This window comes from Ammodytes marinus (genome assembly GCF_949987685.1).
Source record: "Ammodytes marinus genome assembly, chromosome: 19".
In the NCBI taxonomy this organism is placed as follows: Eukaryota; Metazoa; Chordata; class Actinopteri; order Uranoscopiformes; family Ammodytidae; genus Ammodytes; species Ammodytes marinus.
Window position 1 is genome coordinate 6,607,811 of NC_137223.1, and position 19,692 is coordinate 6,627,502.

A 19,692-nucleotide genomic window follows, 5' to 3' on the forward strand; every position below is an offset into this window, starting at 1 on the left:
TCAGGTTGTTGGGCAACCAGCTCTCACTAAGTCAAGGAGACTCATAATGTCCTTGTTGATTTACAGTACGTAGATATGGAAAAAAAATATTTCAAAATTACATCTTATTAATTGAACTGGCCGCAGACGGGGTCAAGTGGTTCAGGCACCTTAGAATTTGGATCAACCTTAACTGTCATTTTGGGTTGCTTGGTTTTCGATTAATTGCAAAACTCTGGCAACACATACTTTAAAAAAATACATTTTGATTTAAAGATGTGACACTGACAAATGTGGAAGAAGTTGGGGGCGAAATCCTCTTTTTCTTCTTTCTATAAAGGTTGACAATCAGTTAACTCTTGAGTGATTAATGTAGCCTAAAGCTGCATAATAATCTTTAAGCGACATTTTAAGTGTTTGTCGTTGCAGCAGGGCTGAAAAATAAAATAACATTCCCTCGGCCTTTTGTAATTTGTGGCAAGCAGCTGCTGGGCATCTCAACTCAAGAAAGAATGATCACTGCTCCCTACAGCTGTCTCCTCTCAAGTCAATATCTCTCCCATTTGCAAAATTGAAAGAAGCAAATTATAAGACACAAATGTGAATAGTCCCTACTCGAGTCAATCAAGGTTTGACGTTAAGCAATATTGAAAAGAGTTGGCCCACAAGTGAGTAATTCAAATTGAAAGAAGAAAGCAATGTTCTTTTTCACCAAGCTCTCAATTTTCTAATTTTCTCTCTGTGTAGCCGTAAAGTGAAATATTGCTTCTTGGCAGAAGTAAAGGGAAAGAGAGCCATGAGTATTTTACCATTTGCTCATGTAAATTCAAATTAAGCCAAAGGTCTTTGGGGAGAGTTTTTGATTTGTGGAATGAGTTGGGGAAATCAACTGCATGGGAAGTTGAACCTAGATGCAAGGGGGCAGGGGCAACCCAACCTGAATTAATCTCAGTCAGGGGATGGAAATCTGTTCCCCACAAGGTTGACCATTAAACATTAGGGCTATGATTTGTTTTTTTTGGTTGAAGGTAAGGTAACATATACATTGGTGTGGGTACTGGAGTCAGCATGCACAGGTTAATGTTACGGTTAGGCATGTTGTGTGCCTAATGTGTCTGATGTTCTTGTCACTAATGCACAGTTGCAATGCTGTATATGAAAGACCTTAACAGATACACTATTAGGCCGTGAGTGTATTCACTCGCTCCCTCTACTTTGGGTCTGTTTGGACATTGTGGACTGCAGAATAAAGGAAAACCTACTGCTAAAGCATGCAATAATATATTCAAACAGCAATTTGCTTCCAAATGTGTTGGAAGTGTTCGGGGGAAAAAAGCCCAAAGCATTACAAATAATGTGGAAATATAAGTAACAGCCTGTGATCGGTGCAAGGTAATAACTGAAAATTGATGATCAGTAAAAAATGTGGGCCGTAATAGACAGAGTCTGGGAATGTGAGTTTATGTGCTTTCATTAAATGGATGGAGATATGAGATGAGCTTCTGAACAAAGTGTGGGTCACTGTGTGTAGTGAGTGTGTGTTACTAACTCACCGGTGTGCAGTACTCAACCATGGGGTAGTTGAGCTTGTGGCCCTTGGCGGTGCGCCCAGAGAAGAAGCAGCTCTGACATACGTCGTAGTTGAAATGTTTGAGACTGCGATACCTAGACAGAGAGAGAGAGAGAGGGAGAGGGAGAAGGAGAGAGAGAGAGAGAGAGAGAGAGGGGGGGGGGTGAAAAGTAAGATAAGTTGACTTGGGAAGCAGGGTGGGCAGATGTCACTTTTGTGTCCTCAGGGTGTGGGTGTGTTCGAAACGAGCACATATGTAGCGCTACATCATGATACATCTCAAGGCTCTGGGGCCTGCTGGAGAGTTGTAGATTTTCAACCATCCTTGTCTCCACACACACACACACACACACACACACACACACACACACACACACACACACACACACACACACACACACACACACACACACACACACACACACACACACACACACACACACACACACACACACACACACACACACACACACACACACACACACACACACACACACACACACACACACACACTTATATGCTGACACTGAGACGGACACTGGATTTCCACCAAGACACAACAACGTGACAACTGTCAGGGATGTTGTCCTCAGCAGAAGTTGTAGCCAGAAGGCCATTTAACGGCTAAATTGAGACAGGGGCCATTCAGACATAATAGCTTAAGTCTTTTATCTTTCTCTCCTCTCCAGCTCTCCCAAGGTTAGCTGACTGATGAGCTACGAGAGGGTGCCATATATCAAAGGATGAAACAGCGCACATGACACCGCCAAGTCAAACGCGCCATTACGTACTGACATGCAGCATATTACTATGAGGAGGGGGCAGTAATTTACCTTCACAGCGGGAGAAGCTGAGAGGCCTTGAATTAATGAGTTTATCCACTAACAATTTTGGTTATTTATGCCCCTGTATTGTCTGGTCTTATTAGGTGAAAGCCTTTTATCTGTTAAAAAGTGATTTTTTCTTTTCCCCTGATGTGCAATATTCCAGCGCAAATTATTTACAAAGAAATTATTCAAACATGATAAAACAAGCTGTGATTGAAATAGGAATAGGAACAAAAACATGACTGCCGGGGGCGCCTTTAGCTCAGTTGGTAAGGCGTCCCCCTCCCGGGCCATGCCCAGCAGCAGACCCGAGTTCGATTCCCACCCGCGGTCGTTCTCTGCATGTCACTCCCCTCTCTGCCCCATTTCACCTCTGTCTCTCTGCACTATCAATAAAGCATAAAAATGCCCAAAAAATAGTTACTTAGTTACCCTACAATTTCCCCGATTTCCTCTGGCAACTGAAAAAATACCCATTAAGGTACAAACAAATATCCCCTTGTTGAGAATTACTGATCCAAACCATTCCACAATGAGAGCAAATAATGATATACAAGGGTAGAGAAATAAAACTGTATTACAAAAATGAAAGGGCAACATCCAATTTCACATTATTATTCCTACAAATTATGACATTAAAAGAAACCTCGAAGGCATTTTGTCTCGCTGACATTTTGCAGAGGAAGCTTTTAAGTTAAAATAATTACTGGCAGGTCCAAAATTGCAAGTAATTATGTGAGTGTAACACGTGTTCTTGACAAGTTTGCTTGAATGCGAAGGAAATAGTGAATGACGACTGTGACTGGCTGGCTTGTTTACTAGTTAGTATCCCACTAATCTGGGGTGGTTGAGTTGACATTTATCGAATGCAAAACCTAGGTGCTGACACAATACCCTTTAATATCAGTTGACTTTTTTTTGAATGATCCCATGTAGAATGCCTGTTTAAAAAGCTACTGCTACTCACAAGGAAAAGAAATTTAACAAAATGCCTGCTATGCATTTTCCTTCTCCTTTCTCTCTCCCCTTTCCCTCCCTCCATCTCATCGATCAATGACAGAAGTTGGGAGACGTGTGCTTCATCAAATGTCTGAATGTATTTCTCTTTCTGCTGGCAAAGCAGGCAGTCTAAAGGGGACGCTCTACTTCACTTGGTGTGTTTTTACACATATCTTGAACCACGGGAAAAGCTATTCCCTGCTAAACTGTTACAAACTGTCAGCGAGAAAAAAAAATATGTTATGATAAATTGGCTGAAGCTGTTGAACAGCAATGCACATCTGTTGTTACTGTATAGGTGTTAGATATTTAAGGATTAGGAACCAACAGAAAAAAGGCAGCTACGTGTGTGTGCGTGTGTGTCAGTCCTGCACAGTATCACAGGGCGGTCTGTTATGGATTATTTGCCAGTGAATCGGCTTTTTGTGAACTTTGTGAATGTGTCCGTGCACTGGATGTTTATGTGTATGAGCGTGTTGTTGTGTTTGTGTGTATGTTTCATTGCAAACCTCCGGATGGTATTTAGTCAGTGGTGTATCAGCTGTTGACATTTAGATAAATGCCTGCCCTCCAGAGCAGATCTGCCCTTTATGCTCAACCAGGAGAGAACAACACAGAACACTGCCACATTTGGTGTTTGTGTGTGTGTAGCCGGTTACATATTGCAGACTTGTCTCCTTTTCTTAGTTGATGTGCATCAAATATCCTGAATTAAATGCAGAATGCGAGCGTCCGTGTGTTTACCTGAAGCCGACAATAGGACACTCCTTGCAGATGTTACACTTGGCCTGATGTTTGGCCGTCTCTGCAGCAGCCACCCTGTGCAGGACGGGTAGCCAAACCATCGACTGGGGCTCCAGACGCATCCAATCAACAAACTGCCTGGGCTCCAACTCCACCTTGTTGTTTACCTGAGCAGAAGAGGGGACATTCCAAGGGTTAAAAGCCTTTGAATCAAAAGTAAAGCAAACATGTACGGTAACAGTTTCAATAAGGGTTCAACAAAGAGAGCCGATAAACAGAACATGATACACAAACATACACACAACATCATTCGCACAAATTAATAACAGGCTATAACTCATCGCTTGTTAATACTTGTGTAATAAAGACGCAGACAAATTTAAGATGACCATACAGAATGAAGCCAGGATCCCCTCATGCACATTATTGCCATGAATTGTGGACCAGGACTAAATAACTTTTACGAGCTCCTTATTCATGTTTATAGGTTGAAATATCTTACGCCCAACGTTGATTGATTTTAACACCGTCACTGCCCTTTTCCTAAACAGCCATAGCTTTTTTTTACTGATTGCAAGAAAGAAGCTGTGAGAAAACGCCACAGTCTCCTTCCCTTAACTGCTGCTCCTAACTCATGGAGGTGTAACTGTTTATGTAAGGCTCTGGATGTGAAACAATTTCTAGGTTTCTCCGAGAACGAGCTAGAAAAATAAATTGCTTCCACTTTTCCAACATTTGTCCCAACACGTCAACAAGAAATAACTTTTACCAAATGTATTTGAGGATAATCTTTGTCAAACCACTGATTACAATGAGACAATTTGAAAAGCCAACACAGGGAGAGAAGCTTTGACGTGGCTGTTGTTACCACCAAACAAATCAAAGGGTCGACCTTTCCATCATCCCTGACACTCAAAAAGGGCAGCAAATGCAGCAAAAGGGCTGAATACATTTGAGAAAAAGGGGGGGGGGGAAACCATCCAAATGGCTAGAGTGTGAGTGTGTCTGTGTGTTCCCCTGATCCGTTCCCAAGGCCTATGGTGTGCAGTTTTATTAGCATATCCTTTTGGAAAATAAATTCATGCAAAAAAGAACAAACAAGAAAGAGGCACGCTCCAACCTGAATATTGAAATCGAGGATTTGCTTTTATAATCTTTTTTTTTTTGCAGTCGGTTCAGAAAAACTACTTTCGCCAGCCACTTTGTTGTGTGCTGAGGTTAAGTGTCTTTATAGCTCCAACATTAACTGGCATTAAATATTTACTCTGAGTTGTACTTCTCTCCACGCATGAAAAGTTCCTCTCCCCTAAAATATACCAATTAAAGACCGCATTCCACTAGGCAAGTTCTTCTACAGTTGCCTATGTGTATACAATTTAACATTGGAGAACTTTATAGAAAGTTACAGAATAACATTAATAAATTAATAAATGTTTATATTCACGAGATATCCAGACCACCAAACGGCAATCATTAACTATGTTTAATCTAGTCAATTATATGTGTGTGGTTCTTTTAGATGGGTTAAGGTCTATAGGAAGGTTTCTCTTAGTTATAGCCAGACAAGTCAGAATACTACCAATACAACGTTCTCACTGATGACACCTCAAATAATATCTAAATCCTTCCCATTTTCATTTGACCTTCCCCTGAACAATCAGATAACCTGTGTCTCTACTTTCTCATAGGCGAGTCTCATCTCTGCCTCCCTCCTTCCTCCTTGCCATCTGATGGCAGATTTATAGCACCTACAGGTTAATTACTGCAGAAAAGAGACGGCTGAAAGGATTTCTAGATAGATGGATGGATGGACAAATGAAGGAGAGGGACAAAGTAACAGTGGAAGAGTTCGTATTTATGGCGGAACAACTCGTTCATCACAGGCTCATTAAACCAAATGGACTGGGTGACTGCGCTGCCACTGGCAGGGTTATACAGACACGCAGGTGGCATAGGGCTTTGCCCTTGCATGTGTGTGTGTCAGTGCGAGGGAGATTTAAGTGTGTGTGTGTGTGTGTGTTTGTGTGTGTGTGTGTGTGTGTGTGTGTGTGTGTGTGTGTGTGTGTGTGTGTGTGCGTGTTTGTCAGCCTAGTTGCTACCTGCCAACTTGATGATTGAATGATTAATGAGCAAGTGGACTACTGTTGGCATAGTGATTCATAATCAAATTTGTGAGCAATTTGTGCATGTACTTGTGCATGCTCAACTCTCAGTGTGTAAGTGTGAATTGAGAGTCTTCAAGAGTGTGAATTGAAGGCAAGGAGTCAAGTTGTTTGAAGGAGAGAGAGAGAGATTAGGTGTAGAACTGCTTCACTGTGCTATCCTGAGAGGCGCAGCACAGGAAATGAGCGAGTTTTATAGCTTCTCTAATTTTAATGTTTGGCTCCCATTTAATACTGCCGAAGAATGAGCCAGGAGAGAGAAAGTGTGAAAAATTGAAACGGTGATCCTGGGGGACGAAGAGTTCATAAATACGTCCAGAGATAAAGCCGGGGAGTGGTTTTTCTGGCCGCAGTAAAATAGGAGAGCCAGCAGAAGACTGGAGGCTATCCGAGGCTTCATGGTTGGTCAGCTCAGCAGAGCTCAAACATTGAAGCAATTTAACTAGGATTGAGAGCGGCAGGTGTTTGATGGCAGCACAATGTTGAGAAGACTGAGATGCATGATGACCATTAGCTCTGCAAAGATGCATTGAAACTTTATCTCTGACATCATGATTACTAGCCAAACAAATACAGTATTACTAGTAATGTTACCAACTCTAAAGATACTGACTATCCAATCTTTACTTACTCTGTGGAAATGCTTTACATGTACATTTATAAGCCGAAATGTTGTCAGACAGCTCCAGCTCTGTGGCAATGCTGTAGAAAAGCTCAAAGCTGTTTGCACACTGTATCAGGCAGGTGTTGATATGTGTCAAAAACTGGCTCAGAGAGTGTGACAAAAAGGAAGAAACCAGAATCTTATTTGGATAGAAGTGAAATATCAGCCAAGTGTGTTTAAGCTGCAAAGGATTGCAGCCACCACTAGTTTATTTCGCAGCAGATACAAATACAAAGATCTCCAACCCTGGCAGAAATAAACATGATATATTAGGTAAGGTTTAAGAGGTAGGTATGAGGAATTTAGTTCTATATTGCAATATTGCTATATTCTATATTGACTCACTTTGTTGTGTGGTGAAAGACTTTCTCTCGCCAATCTCATATTTGTCATTAAATCCGATACGGTCTGTGAATTACGACTTTATTTAGTATTGTGATGGGTAAATATTCAATGTGCATTGTTCATCCTTTGGTTTATAGAACAACAGTGGCCAAAATAGCATTCCAAAAAAATATTTCTTCCTCTTGCCTGCAATCCATCTTTGTATTAAGAACATCACTATACAGTATGTGCTTATACCATCTATTCCTTAGATGTGCATATGAGTGCACTAATATGCATGTTGCCAGTGCACATCTGACTACTGCGTGTGTGTGTGTGTGTGTGTGTGTGTGCACGCATGTCTGTGTGCGTGTGTGTGTGTGTGTGTGTGTGTGCGTGCGTGTGTGTGTGTGTGTGTGTGAACATACGTGCTGGAAGCAGCTGCGGACACTGGGTTCGATGTTGGAGCCTCCGAAGGCGGCCACCTCTCCCAGCTGCCTGGGGACCTGGATGGCTTCATGGAGCAGCAGACCAAGCTGCCTCTGGTCACAGGTGTCACCTGCCGACGCGACCTGACTGAAGAGGTCTGAGTGAGGGAATGGGGGAATGTGGGTGAAGCAGAGAGAGGGAGTGAGAGATAAAGTTAAGGGATGTGGGTGACATATAGGTATAAATAGATGAAAAGGGAGAAAGTTTGACAGTATAGCACGGAGTGGGAGGAAAAGTGTTAGTGTGCGTATATATCTATATATATAGATGTGGGTGGGACGTGGTTGGGAGGACACAGGAGAAATCCTGGAAAAAAATCATAATTTTTTTATATATATCTGTGTTACTGCTCATATGCCTTTCTTCCCTAAAAGCTACTTAACTGGATATATATATGGATATGGATATGGATGCATGCCTATAAACATGCAGGATCTGCCAGTTAAAGGTGGCGTCAGCAATTTTGTCAAAATAAGTGAATATCTCCTCACAATCCACTACCTGTCTGTACTGTGTGTGTGTGTGCTGAAAAAAAGTCCAGTGTTAATACACAGCATAGGATTTGTAAACGGGCATGTTGCTAGCTACGGTGGGCCCCTTTGTTTACATACAAGTCTACAGAGCCTGAGCTGTGTATTAACACTGGATTATTTTTCCCCCGGCGCGCACACAGTACAGGTATGTAGCAGATCCTGAGGAGATATTCACTGATTTTGATAAAAAGTGATTTGAAAACAAGCGTTCTCCAGAATCGCTGACTACACCTAACACATTGAAAGAGTTACATTGCAAATGAAGGTATCAAAGAACTCCAGAACCTCATGTGTTAACTGAGGAATGAGAAGAGACCGTAATCCTGAGAAAGAGAGGGAGAAAAGAAGGGCATGACAGGTCTTTCTGCTCCGCTTGCGGTTGACTTTGATCTCTGTGTGAGGTCTGGCCCTGATGCCAGCTCCTGTTTTATATATGTGACTATGTGTGTGTGTGTGCGCGTGTGTGCACATGTTCCTGTGTGTGTTTGTATGTGTGTGTGTGTGTGTGTACGTGTGTGTGTGTGCGCGCGTGTGTGAGCCTGTTCCCGTGAGGTACATGCAATGACGTGGGTTTGTGACCTAATTCCGACACACGCCTCATGTCATCTGACTGATCAACATCCATGTCTCCAACTCACTCACTTTCTGCTACAAGATTACATTTGACATACGCAAGTGTCACAAAAAGAGTGTCAAATGGCAGCACGCCTGGTTAAGTGTGTATGTGTGTGTGTGTGTGTTGCAGACAGTGTGTAGCTGTAAGCACGGGACATGCAGCCAATAAGAATCTAAAAGAGTAAAGGAGGAAGGATGCAATCAAGCGTGCCTGATACCCTTCTCAGGCTAATAGGAACTGCCAGTGGAACGAATAGGCTCAGGGATGCCAAGGCAAGAGAAAGGGAGAGAGAGAGATAGAGGAAGAGGGGAAGGAGGATGGAGGAAAGAATGGGAGCAAGAGTAAGCAAGCAAGATAGGGCAGCAGACAAAGTGGCCCTGTTGGATGGATGAACAATGGTGTGAGCAGTGACAGCAAAGTAGCAAAAACAAAGAACCAGGAAGCCAAAATGACATGTCTCCTCCCAGTGCAGCAAGCCTATATTCACGCTACATAATCCTCAAAAATAAATCAGAATAGAAAATTGAATAAAGAAACAGGGGGAGCGCGTAGGAGGTCTCTCATCCAATTAGAAGACCCATTCTCCAGCTTGTCGTTCTCTCTCTCCCTCTCGCTTGCTCTCTCTCTTTCTGCCAGTTTGATTAATACTGCTGGGAGTGGAGCCAGGCCAGAGAGCAGACTCCCCGCAGACTGGCCTGGGCACAGGGGGTTGGGCAAGCGGTGTGTTTAAGTGCATGTGTACATCGGCAGATATCTTGCCCACTCGCTGGCACTTACATTTGTATTTCTCCTCCAGGTGTCCCTTGGAGAGAGAGAGCAAACCAATCTTCATAGATAGGACGCGGATTTTCCCACTGCGACCACTGTAGGGACCACACAAACACAAACAAACACACACACACACACACACACACACACACACACACACACACACACACACACACACACACACACACACACACACACACACACACACACACACACACACACACACACACACACACACACACACACACACACACACACACACACACACACACACACACACACACAGACTCATTATATTTATTGACTGAGTTCTTTTGTGTATAAACGAAAGGTTTGTGTGAGTTCAGCTGAGTTCAGATCTAAATTCAATGCAACAACAGTGACAGAAAGTCATTATGTGTTTTGAAAAGAAGCATCTTCTTTTCTGTTTACCTGCAAACAATGTTTAGAACAGAAAAGCATGTTTATTTAATGTGGAAAGTGTAATGTGAACACACAAGTGATTACACAGTACATCCTTGCTGTCTATGCCAGTGCATTGGAGTGTTTTGGAGCGTTTGCGTATGCATGTCTGCTCTTAAAACAAACGCAGCGTTCAACAATCCATCCCATGCCGACTGAGGCACTTGCTAGTGCGAAAAGCATCATGACAATGCCAAAATGTGTAAAGTACGAGCCTATGAGTGTGCAAATAAGTATAACCAAAATAATTACGCACAGATGACATCAATGAAGATGCATTTGAAAAAAGAAGATGATGCATCGGCTCGACCCCTTTCATTCAATTTGATGTATTTTGTGGTGTGGCGTTTGTTTAAATGTGTCAATTTACATGTTTTGTCATCAAAAGGAGGGAGGTCAAATTCATTATCTTCCATCTGAAGTGCCAACCTGACAGACATATTACGTACGTGTCGTAAACGTTGAGCAGCCAGTTGAGACACATGTCCACGCAGAGCGGCACGTTGACCAGGTCTTTGTGCTCCTGCTCCAGGCCGTCGTAGATAGACGTCAGGCAGTTGATGACTTCTGGAACGGACATCAGCTGATTGTTGTTGGTGAGCTTGTGCTGCTCGAAGGTGTTCTGGGCCACGCTGAGGTCCAACAGGTCCACTGCACAACAAAAAAGAGCCTTCAGTGAGCATTCAGACTTTTTAAATTCGGCTTTCACAATCGACTCAGGTTTTGGTTAAAAATGCCAAGCAAACAAGATGAGGAGCTATTCATAGAGGCTACTTCAAAACCACAGCCTTCCCTTGACTCGATATTCTTTCTGTCCAAAATAGTTCAAAACAACTAACGGAGAGAGTTTGACGGGAGTACAGGCAAAAGAACAGACGGATCACTGTGATGAAATATTAATTCCGGGTAGAAATCTGAACAGGAAAAGAGAAACAAGAAAGTAATGGAAGAGAAGCCGACTGAGAGGCAGTCTAATTTCCTCTAATTTCATTTGATGGCTATATCTTTAAGCAAAAAGAAGAAAAGGAATGTTGTATTTATATCAATATGTCAATTATACTCCCATCATCTTCTTTGATGTAGCTATTACAAATATATTTTGAGTAAAAGGGTAGAGAAGAAAGAGAAAAATATGGAAAATAAACAAAAGTAATATAAAATGCTAAACAAATACTTTATGGGCAAAAATACCAAACAGAGCAGGGATATATAGACAGGTACATTATATTATTTTCTTTTTTTCAGATTCATCCAACAACAAAGTCCAGAAGTGTTCTTTTCACAGATAAATAAGAGAGGGAAATAATGGACACGATTCTCGATAGGCATGAACCTTGGTCTTGTTCTGTCTTCATGTCAACCTCTGACTCTGTAGTACCTTTCCACAGGCAGTTTAAATTCTTCTCTCTTTCCTGCAGCCCTCATCCCTGTCGCTTGCCCCCTGGTCATCCTCTCCGAGGCTTCCCTTGCCTTATGTTACCCACCCTGCTCCCCAGACAGTGCTAATTGCTCGGGTGTATCCACGTGGAGCGGAGGGGGGGAGGGGCACAGCAGCTCAGTGTGCTGTCAGAAAGCAAAAAACTTTACTTCTCTCCGGTTTTCACACTTCACACGCAGATATGAAGCTGAGAGGCTGTGGTACATTAGCGGGATGCCACGCAAGCTCATTTGTACTTCTCCAGCCCCCCCCTGGCACAGACTTAACCCAATTAGCCATAGTATCCCTGTCGTGTGTGTGTGTGTGAGTATGTGTGTGTGTGTGTGTGTGTGTGTGTGTGTGTGTGTGTGTGTGTGTGTGTGTGTGTGTGTGTGTGTGTGTGTGTGTGTGTGTGTGTGTGTGTGTGTGTGTGTGTGTGCATGTCATTCCCTCAAACACAGGCATGTACACACACACACACACAATTACAAACCTTCACGTAGGCAACACACAGGTCTCCAAGCATATTTTCCACATGAATCCAGGATAATAATTAATAACTTCTCATTCTACTGCTGTTTGAGTGTGTGTGTGTGTGTGTGTTTCTGTGTCTGTGCGTACGTGCGTGCGTGTTTTGCTTTGTAACTGTTTCTAATCTAATGGATGAAATTGAATTGCAGTTCCAAGTCGAAATCACTCACACTAATGCATTCCCTTTGCAAACACACATATGCAATCACAGAGGCAGTACGAGATAGCAAACTCAAATGCTCATTCAAACTCATTAACAGCTAACAAACACAATAACACACTTTGATACCCGCAATTATTCAGGTACATTTGGGGCACACACACCTACAACATGAGGCATTTGTGTCAGACATGCACACAGAGCAAACGTCCTACAAACAGCAGGATGTAAATGAGCAGTGTTTGCTCGCAGTGTGTGTTGCTATAATAATGTCAACAGCTGGATAATGGTTAAGATTTGTCAACATTGCTTTGCTATATTGCAATGCGCTGAGCCCAAGTAGCTGTGGCCATGCTGTTTTATATCTCAGAAAGAGAGAGTCTGCATGCACCTGCAGAGTGTGTGTGTGTGTGTGTGTGTGTGTGTGTGTGTGAGAGTGTGAGTGTGAGTGTGTGTGTGTGTGTGTGTGTCAGTATGTGTGTAGATGGATTTGATAGCCACCTGAGACTGTAGAAAATAGCCCCCTTTATCAAAGCCTCCATTATAGACGAAAAACAGCAGCTCTCATTTTGAGGGGGGAAGTGAGCACTGTCACAAAAAAAATCCCCACCTGTGCACACCAAATGAGTGTATGCGCAACAGGCTTCACATAAGCCCCAGCTGTGATTTTGTATGGGGATGAAAATCATACACGTACACACACGCGCTGACAGTACGAGTAATTCTAAAGCCAAAATATCCTTGGTTCAGGCAAAGCTTCAAAACATTACTCCACCCCCTTCGTTGCACTAAGACTTCAAAAGCAGCCGACCACAACTGTGTGTGTGTGAGCTTATGAGGTAAATATGCGCAGGTTTTACTTACAGCACAGGGCTTTCTGTAGTCTGCGGATCTTCATGGCTGTTCGGTATGCCGAGAACCTCACATTGTTCAAATCCGCTAGAGCCAGGGAAAGGGAAAAATAGTTGGACAAAATGAAAATCAGAAACACAAATCGGCATATTGGGCAACATAAGCAGGACCTCCATATCTAATGAAAGACGACTTTTTGTCAGTTATCGTATGTGGAGGATGACAGATGGGAGGGGAGGGGTGGCTGATGTGGACTGTGTAATTAGGTTAGTGAGTTTGGTCTCATCAGGGGGCCTGTGCTATTTGTCGAGCTGCTGGCCTTCAGAAAAACTGCTCCCAAAGTTTCACAGCTTATTACTTATCTGACTGCTCATTAAGGACCAGTCATGCCGGGCCGGCCACCCCGCTGAGGCAGGCACGTGCATATGGATACTAACAGAGAGCAGCAGTCGGAGCAAAAAGATCAGGGTGCAAGTTCCATCAAATTAAATGGAAAGAGTGAAGTTACTAGACAAGGGGAAAATGGGTCTACAAAAATGTTGGCGATCCCTCATAAAAAAAAGTAATAGTAATAGAAATAGACACATTTCTACAATCAAAAGCATGATGTGCCATGATGTGAGCAATACATGATCATGATAGAACCCTGTATTAGTTGCAAATTATTTATTATTATTATATTAATATATTTTTTATTATTATTATTATTTGTGCCACCATTTATGATTGATACTTTTAAAAGTATTCTTTTGAACTTTTTACATAAGAAATGTTCTAAATCAGTGACAGGAACATGGTTTCTCGGTAGAAATATTGCAGATGGAATTTTTTAATTACATTATCTTAAACTTTCAAGCACCACAAATCTCCACTGTTCTGAAGGGTTCAGGAGCAGTAATGTGAGAGAGAAAGAGTATGTGTAAGATCTCTCAAAACAGTGCCTGAAGAGACTGTTGTGTGAAAGTTTCTTACCAAGTGACTGGTAAAGCTCTGTCATCTTTGGATGGTCCCAGCAGGTTGTCTGTGTCTGATGACTGAAAACCACAAAAATGGAGAATGGACAACCATTAGACTTGAGACACACAAAAGAGAAAACACATAGGGTGACACACAAACAGAACAGGAGCCGCTGACAAAAATTGTACACATGCAAATACTGACAAACAATATCGAGCCTTATCACAAAAGGGAAGAAAATGAGGGACAAAAATACAGAGGTGCACAAAAACATACACACAAAACAGAAGTACACAGAACAATTTGGCAAAATTAATACAATCGTATCTCTGAATTGCACACAGGCTCACATTAACTTTAGCTGTTTTTGGGGACACGAATTGGGGCCAGAAGCTTTTTTTTTCTCACAAATCATAAACCACAAACAGAAAACAAACAAGATATACACAGACAGACACACTCAGACATAGACATACAGTATACCACAAATCCCCCTCTTCACCAAAAGGATCTGTCTTTCAATACAAAAAGAAACATAAATATAAGGGGACCACGTCTCAACTCCCCCTTTACATTTCCGCTTCAGAGAGCAGCCTCACGAAAACACATGTACACAGTACACAAATAAAACAAAGTTAACAAACCAAATCTACTGAAAAGCTAACACAGTTAAAAAAAGAATAGAGAAAAAGAACAACAAACCAACAAATAACAATGCATCAAACATGGTTGCTTTCACTCACAGGGCTGCCAACAAACTGGCTTTTCTCTCAAATTGAAGCTACCAAAAAGAGCATCTATTTCAGATCTGCTGGCACTGATGTATATGTGTCAGTCCGCCCTACTGTGTGTGTGTGTGTGTGTGTGTGTGTGTGTGTGTGTGTGTGTGTGTGTGTGTGTGTTTCAACAAGGCAACTTGCTGTCAGAAAAAAAACTCGGGTCTGTGTGAAATGTTTGAGGAGATAGGTGGAAAAGGGTCTTTTGAAATAAAAAAATACTTTTCTGAATGCAGGGGCTCCCTTGTGGTTTCTGCTATGGCTGCTCTCTTCTGACAGGCATCAGAAGTGAAAGCCAGTGCTGACACTGAACCGAGGTGGACGACAGGGGCAATCCACATGCACAGATGTTCATCGCTATTCAAAGGCCGTACAAAGCTTATGAGCACTTTCGCACCTGCACTGGCAACCCTTAATGCTCAGAACTACCCGTGTTAAGGGTGAGCTCGTCTTTTATTCAGAGCGACTACAAAAGAGCTTGCCTGAACTGACAAAGGATTTCAATGAATCAAAGAAAGGGATTTGCTGATATTTGCACAAACAGACTTCTGGGAGGAAATATTCAGGCTAGCCAGGCCACAATTCTCCAACAGCAGTCCGTCATAAAACCTATTTATCGTAGACGCTTGGAAGGGTAAATCATGGACAAGACCAAGCCAGCACAATGATGAAAAAGTCTGTATTGTATTTATGTTCACACACACTCACATATGACAGGCAGCGTTTTCATCTACAAAAACATTAGGATGCTTGTGCTTATATCCACAGCTCATGAATCCCATAATGAAAACGACCGAGTTGTCAGTTTCGACTGTCCTCAACGCTCCCCCTTGACACATTCCTTTGCTCTCTAAGCTATTTTTTTTTATTCTCCTGTAGGAGCAGAAAAAATCAAACTCGTGCCAACTCAACTATAAAGATGCAGATAGAGTTAAGATAACACAGTCTGAAACATTCATAGGTGAGAGGAGAGGCGTCAGAGAATATTAAAGAGCAGGGGACCAAACTGAGCTTTTCTGGTAGATACTTGAAAGCTTCTTGGAGACACATACAGTACAACAGTACTTCCTAAAAGCAGTGTGAGGACTTCTCAATCATTGCTTTCATACCTGTAATATGGTTTTAGTTTTTCCTTCACAATACAAAAAAAAAAAAAAAAACTTTTCATGCATCATAGATCATTTAAACTAAGACAAACAGTTCATCCTTTGAAACCTCCTCAGCAAAGGGACGCATGTGCATAAACAACAATATGATTATCCATATACAAGTTAGATGACTACTTCGTGTCATATTTACAGTTTATGGTTGCAGCTTTTTAGACTAACAATTACTACTGCTCTCTGTTTTACATGTAAATTGAATACGTTTTGTTAATGGCCTGGGTTCTTTGGCCTTTTATACCATATATTAAAGATGTATTCAGAAATGAATCAATAAAAGGCAATAAGTGGGAATTGCAGGCGTATAAATGACACCACATCTCTATCCATGCTGTATTTGACAAAACTGTTCTTTAGGCATGTACACAGTATCTCCCAAGCAAGAAATTACTTATTGTCTTTCGCAGATACAAAGCAAATTAAAACTGCAGCGCTAAAAGTGGGCTGTGATGTGAAAAGGTGTTTTTTTTTATGTTATTTTCTTTCACAAGATGAGGGACAGTGTCTGAGGACGAAGCCCCTTGGGTCTTGAACAGCGCACGTGACATTTTCCTTCATAAATATCATTAAATGGCATCTCGGAGTAAGCATCAACAAATCAAATCGGGTCACGGGAGGGGGTACCGCAGCAGGCAGAGAAAGGATGAAATTAACTGTAGCCACAAGGGTAATGCGAGGGTGGGGGAAATAACCTTACACAAGATGTTTTTGTAAGATTTATCTCTTAGCGCACAAACAAAGTAGGCTGCTCAAACCATCCAACAGGAGTGTGCGGTCTGACCCTCGCAGACCAACAGATCGCCATGATAACAATTAGGCTTGTCAAAAATAATTGTGATTTCCTGTGACATTTTCCATGTAGCACAGCCTTTTCCAGAGCTGCTACAGAGTCCCATATAAGGTTAAAGTATTGGTAAATAGTCACTTCTTCTCTCCTGCTCCACAACTTAACCATAACCAAAATGTTCCACTAGTAATGACTAGGCCCGTCTTTATTACAGAAGGACAGTAAAAAAGATGAGAAATAGTCAATTGCTAAATCTGTCTGGGATTCCATCACGCTATTGGCTGCAGACCAGCAAACACTTGTCTTTGCTGCTGGGAGTTTGTCACTGTCGCGGCACCGAGAGTGCGTCCTGAATAACCATGAGTGTGCAAATGAATTATTACCTCCCGATCGGGATATCCAAAGAGACAAGAATTAGTCAAATGTCAGTCTAAGCAATGGGAAGATATCAGTAGTTTTTTTTTTTCTTTTCTTCACAGTGACAGCAGCCTGCCAGACTTCTCAAGACGTGTCTCTGACAGGTGATAAGTGCCTGCAATCACAACCTGACATCTTACTCTGGCTTTCACGTCTCCTCCCCTGCGTCTTTGTTGCAAAAAAAAAAATCCTCTCTTTCATCCCAAGGTTATCTGGATTCCATATAAAAAAACACACTTCAAACAGCTGTGCATTCTTCCTAAAACATTGTTCCACAAAATTTTGCATAAAACCCCCCCGACACACACACAAACACCCCCCCACACACACCGCATGTGAGGCTGCCAGCATGAGGCAGCAGACACAGAAGTTGTGTGAAGCAATTTGATTTTCCCCCCAATATGTCGCTTGAACTGCTCGCGGCAGGGGGTGGACAACGAAGGCACAGTTTTAATCAGGGCCCTTTTGTCGGGAGGAGTTTGGAGAGGAGACGAAAAGGGTTTGGGGGAAATGGATGTGTCAAAGACTGACGAGGGTGTCCCAAGGATGTCACGGCACTGAAAGCGACCTGTGATTAGTCCCGGAGAGAGATGGATTCAGAGTTCACTGTTCAGGCTGAAAATAAAGTGATAATGTAAGAGTGTGAGTGTAAGCCAGCCTGCATGTACATCTGTGTGTGAGGGAGTGGGCACTGCACAGCAGACCAGCTTCATTTTACAATGAAAGAAGAGCCACACATTGAGGTTAAAGTTGAAGGAGGTTTGATTCCTTTCTTCCCCATTTCTCAAAAAAGCAATTAAGGGTTAATTTGAAAGCTGCCCCATGGAGAGGAAAAAACCTATTCAAACCAATCTAGAGGCGTGGATAGAACGTGTGTGTTTAGTTTCTGTTGGGACACTTCATACGCATCTTTGGGTGTGTGTGAGTGTGTTCTTGTAAATGTTAGGATGTGAATCTCTATTTCTTGTGAGTAGATGCATGAGAGTGTTTTGTTTTGTGCGAATGCCCTTGTGCACACACGTGTTTTGTTTGTGCGAGTGGGAGGATGCGGGTTCATTGGCTGGGCACATCTGTGATCACAGGCTGTTATTGACTCTTAAGTTATAAGCCTGTCCTCCTGTGTCCAGCTTTCATCTCTGATCCCCCTCTAGAGAAAAGCTGCAGGCCCAAACAAAGCGCAGGTGTCCCTCTGCCTCCCCTCTTCTCTTGGTCTAAAAATCCCAATCTCTCTCCTTCTCTGCCATGTGTCCTTATTTTCTGTCTTATCTTGACCTCCCCAAAACATCAACTCAGAAGTTCCAAAATGATTCAATTCACCGTTTGAACTTACTGGTGTATTGTTCTGTATCAAAAACTATTTTGAGACATTTCACCTATCACCAATATAAGACCAGACCTGTACATCTCCACAGCTGAAGCTTTTATTGCGTGTTGTTCTGTAGACAATGGCACAAGGGGGAATCTTTCAAAAATGGCAATTTCACATTTTAACTGAGACAGTGACATTGCGAGGCAGGGCGCAAGGCAATTGAATGGGCCAGCCCTGAAAATGACTCCCATTTTATCATCCTAAACCACATAGGTAAGGCTATAACAATGTCCCAACTTAAAGAAACAAAGAAAGCAGGACTGACAAGATAACTGCTACCCAAAGGCTTTTCTAACTAATGGCTAAAATAAGGGTGAATTCAAGTTGGAACAGCAGTTTACTGACATACAGCTACATGATTTCTGGATAATGAGGTCCTTCTAACTGTCAAGACTGACAATTCATGAAGAGTAGAGAATTCTTGGTAGCCGCCTGTTTAAGTAGAAACCTGCTGTTTTGGCCTGATTTGGCAGAAATTAGATGGGGGAAGCAAGGCCCAAGCTGTTGTAGCCACTATTAGAATAATCTGGAAAGCTTTCCTGGGATTCAGGTATTATCTATTTAAAGGGAGGTGCTAAGGTTGGACTGAATGAGAAATGTGCAACTGAAACGGCTTGAATTTTAATATGCACAGAGGAGCAAATCGGCAGAAAGGAGCTCCTAATTGGGAGAAGAAATAAATGATGTTCGTGCACAGAATATATATGGACCAATAGCTACCTGGCCATTTGTGATAGATGTATATAAGAGGTAACTAACTAGAGGTCAGGCTTTAATGTGAAAAAGATTAAAAGACTTAAGTATTAGATTCCCTGCAGAAAAACGTTTAAGATAATGGACTATTTTATAGTCCGCTATGGACTTAAAAAAAATACAAAAGGAAAAACCCTAAATTCATCACCATCGTCATCATACTGGCCACACCATGAAGAGAATACATCAGTGGGAAATCTACATTCACATCCATTTTCCTTACAAATATGGCAGTTAAAGCAATCAAGATCACACAACAATCTGACAGTATGTCAGGCATCAGCATGATTGCATTAACCTGAATAACAATGTGGTCCTATAGGTGGCTTAGAAAGCATATTCCAGAAATGTCTTTTTGAAGATATTTTGCACA

At 42.1% G+C, this 19,692-nt stretch overlaps 1 protein-coding gene across 3 annotated transcripts in view; it reads right to left on the reverse strand.

Annotated features, from left to right (window-relative positions):
- The window catches only part of utrn (utrophin), a 183,038-nt gene that overhangs the window by 28,381 nt on the left and 134,965 nt on the right, over positions 1–19,692 (reverse strand). For all 3 annotated transcript variants that reach the window (XM_080047942.1, XM_080047940.1, XM_080047941.1), the window contains exons 63-69: positions 14,070–14,131; positions 13,110–13,184; positions 10,587–10,788; positions 9,685–9,770; positions 7,698–7,855; positions 4,120–4,286; positions 1,533–1,644 (exon numbers count right to left, since the gene is read on the reverse strand). In XM_080047942.1, the coding sequence (XP_079904068.1) occupies positions 1,533–1,644; positions 4,120–4,286; positions 7,698–7,855; positions 9,685–9,770; positions 10,587–10,788; positions 13,110–13,184; positions 14,070–14,131 (862 nt within the window). The remainder of the gene's footprint in view (positions 1–1,532; positions 1,645–4,119; positions 4,287–7,697; positions 7,856–9,684; positions 9,771–10,586; positions 10,789–13,109; positions 13,185–14,069; positions 14,132–19,692) is intronic.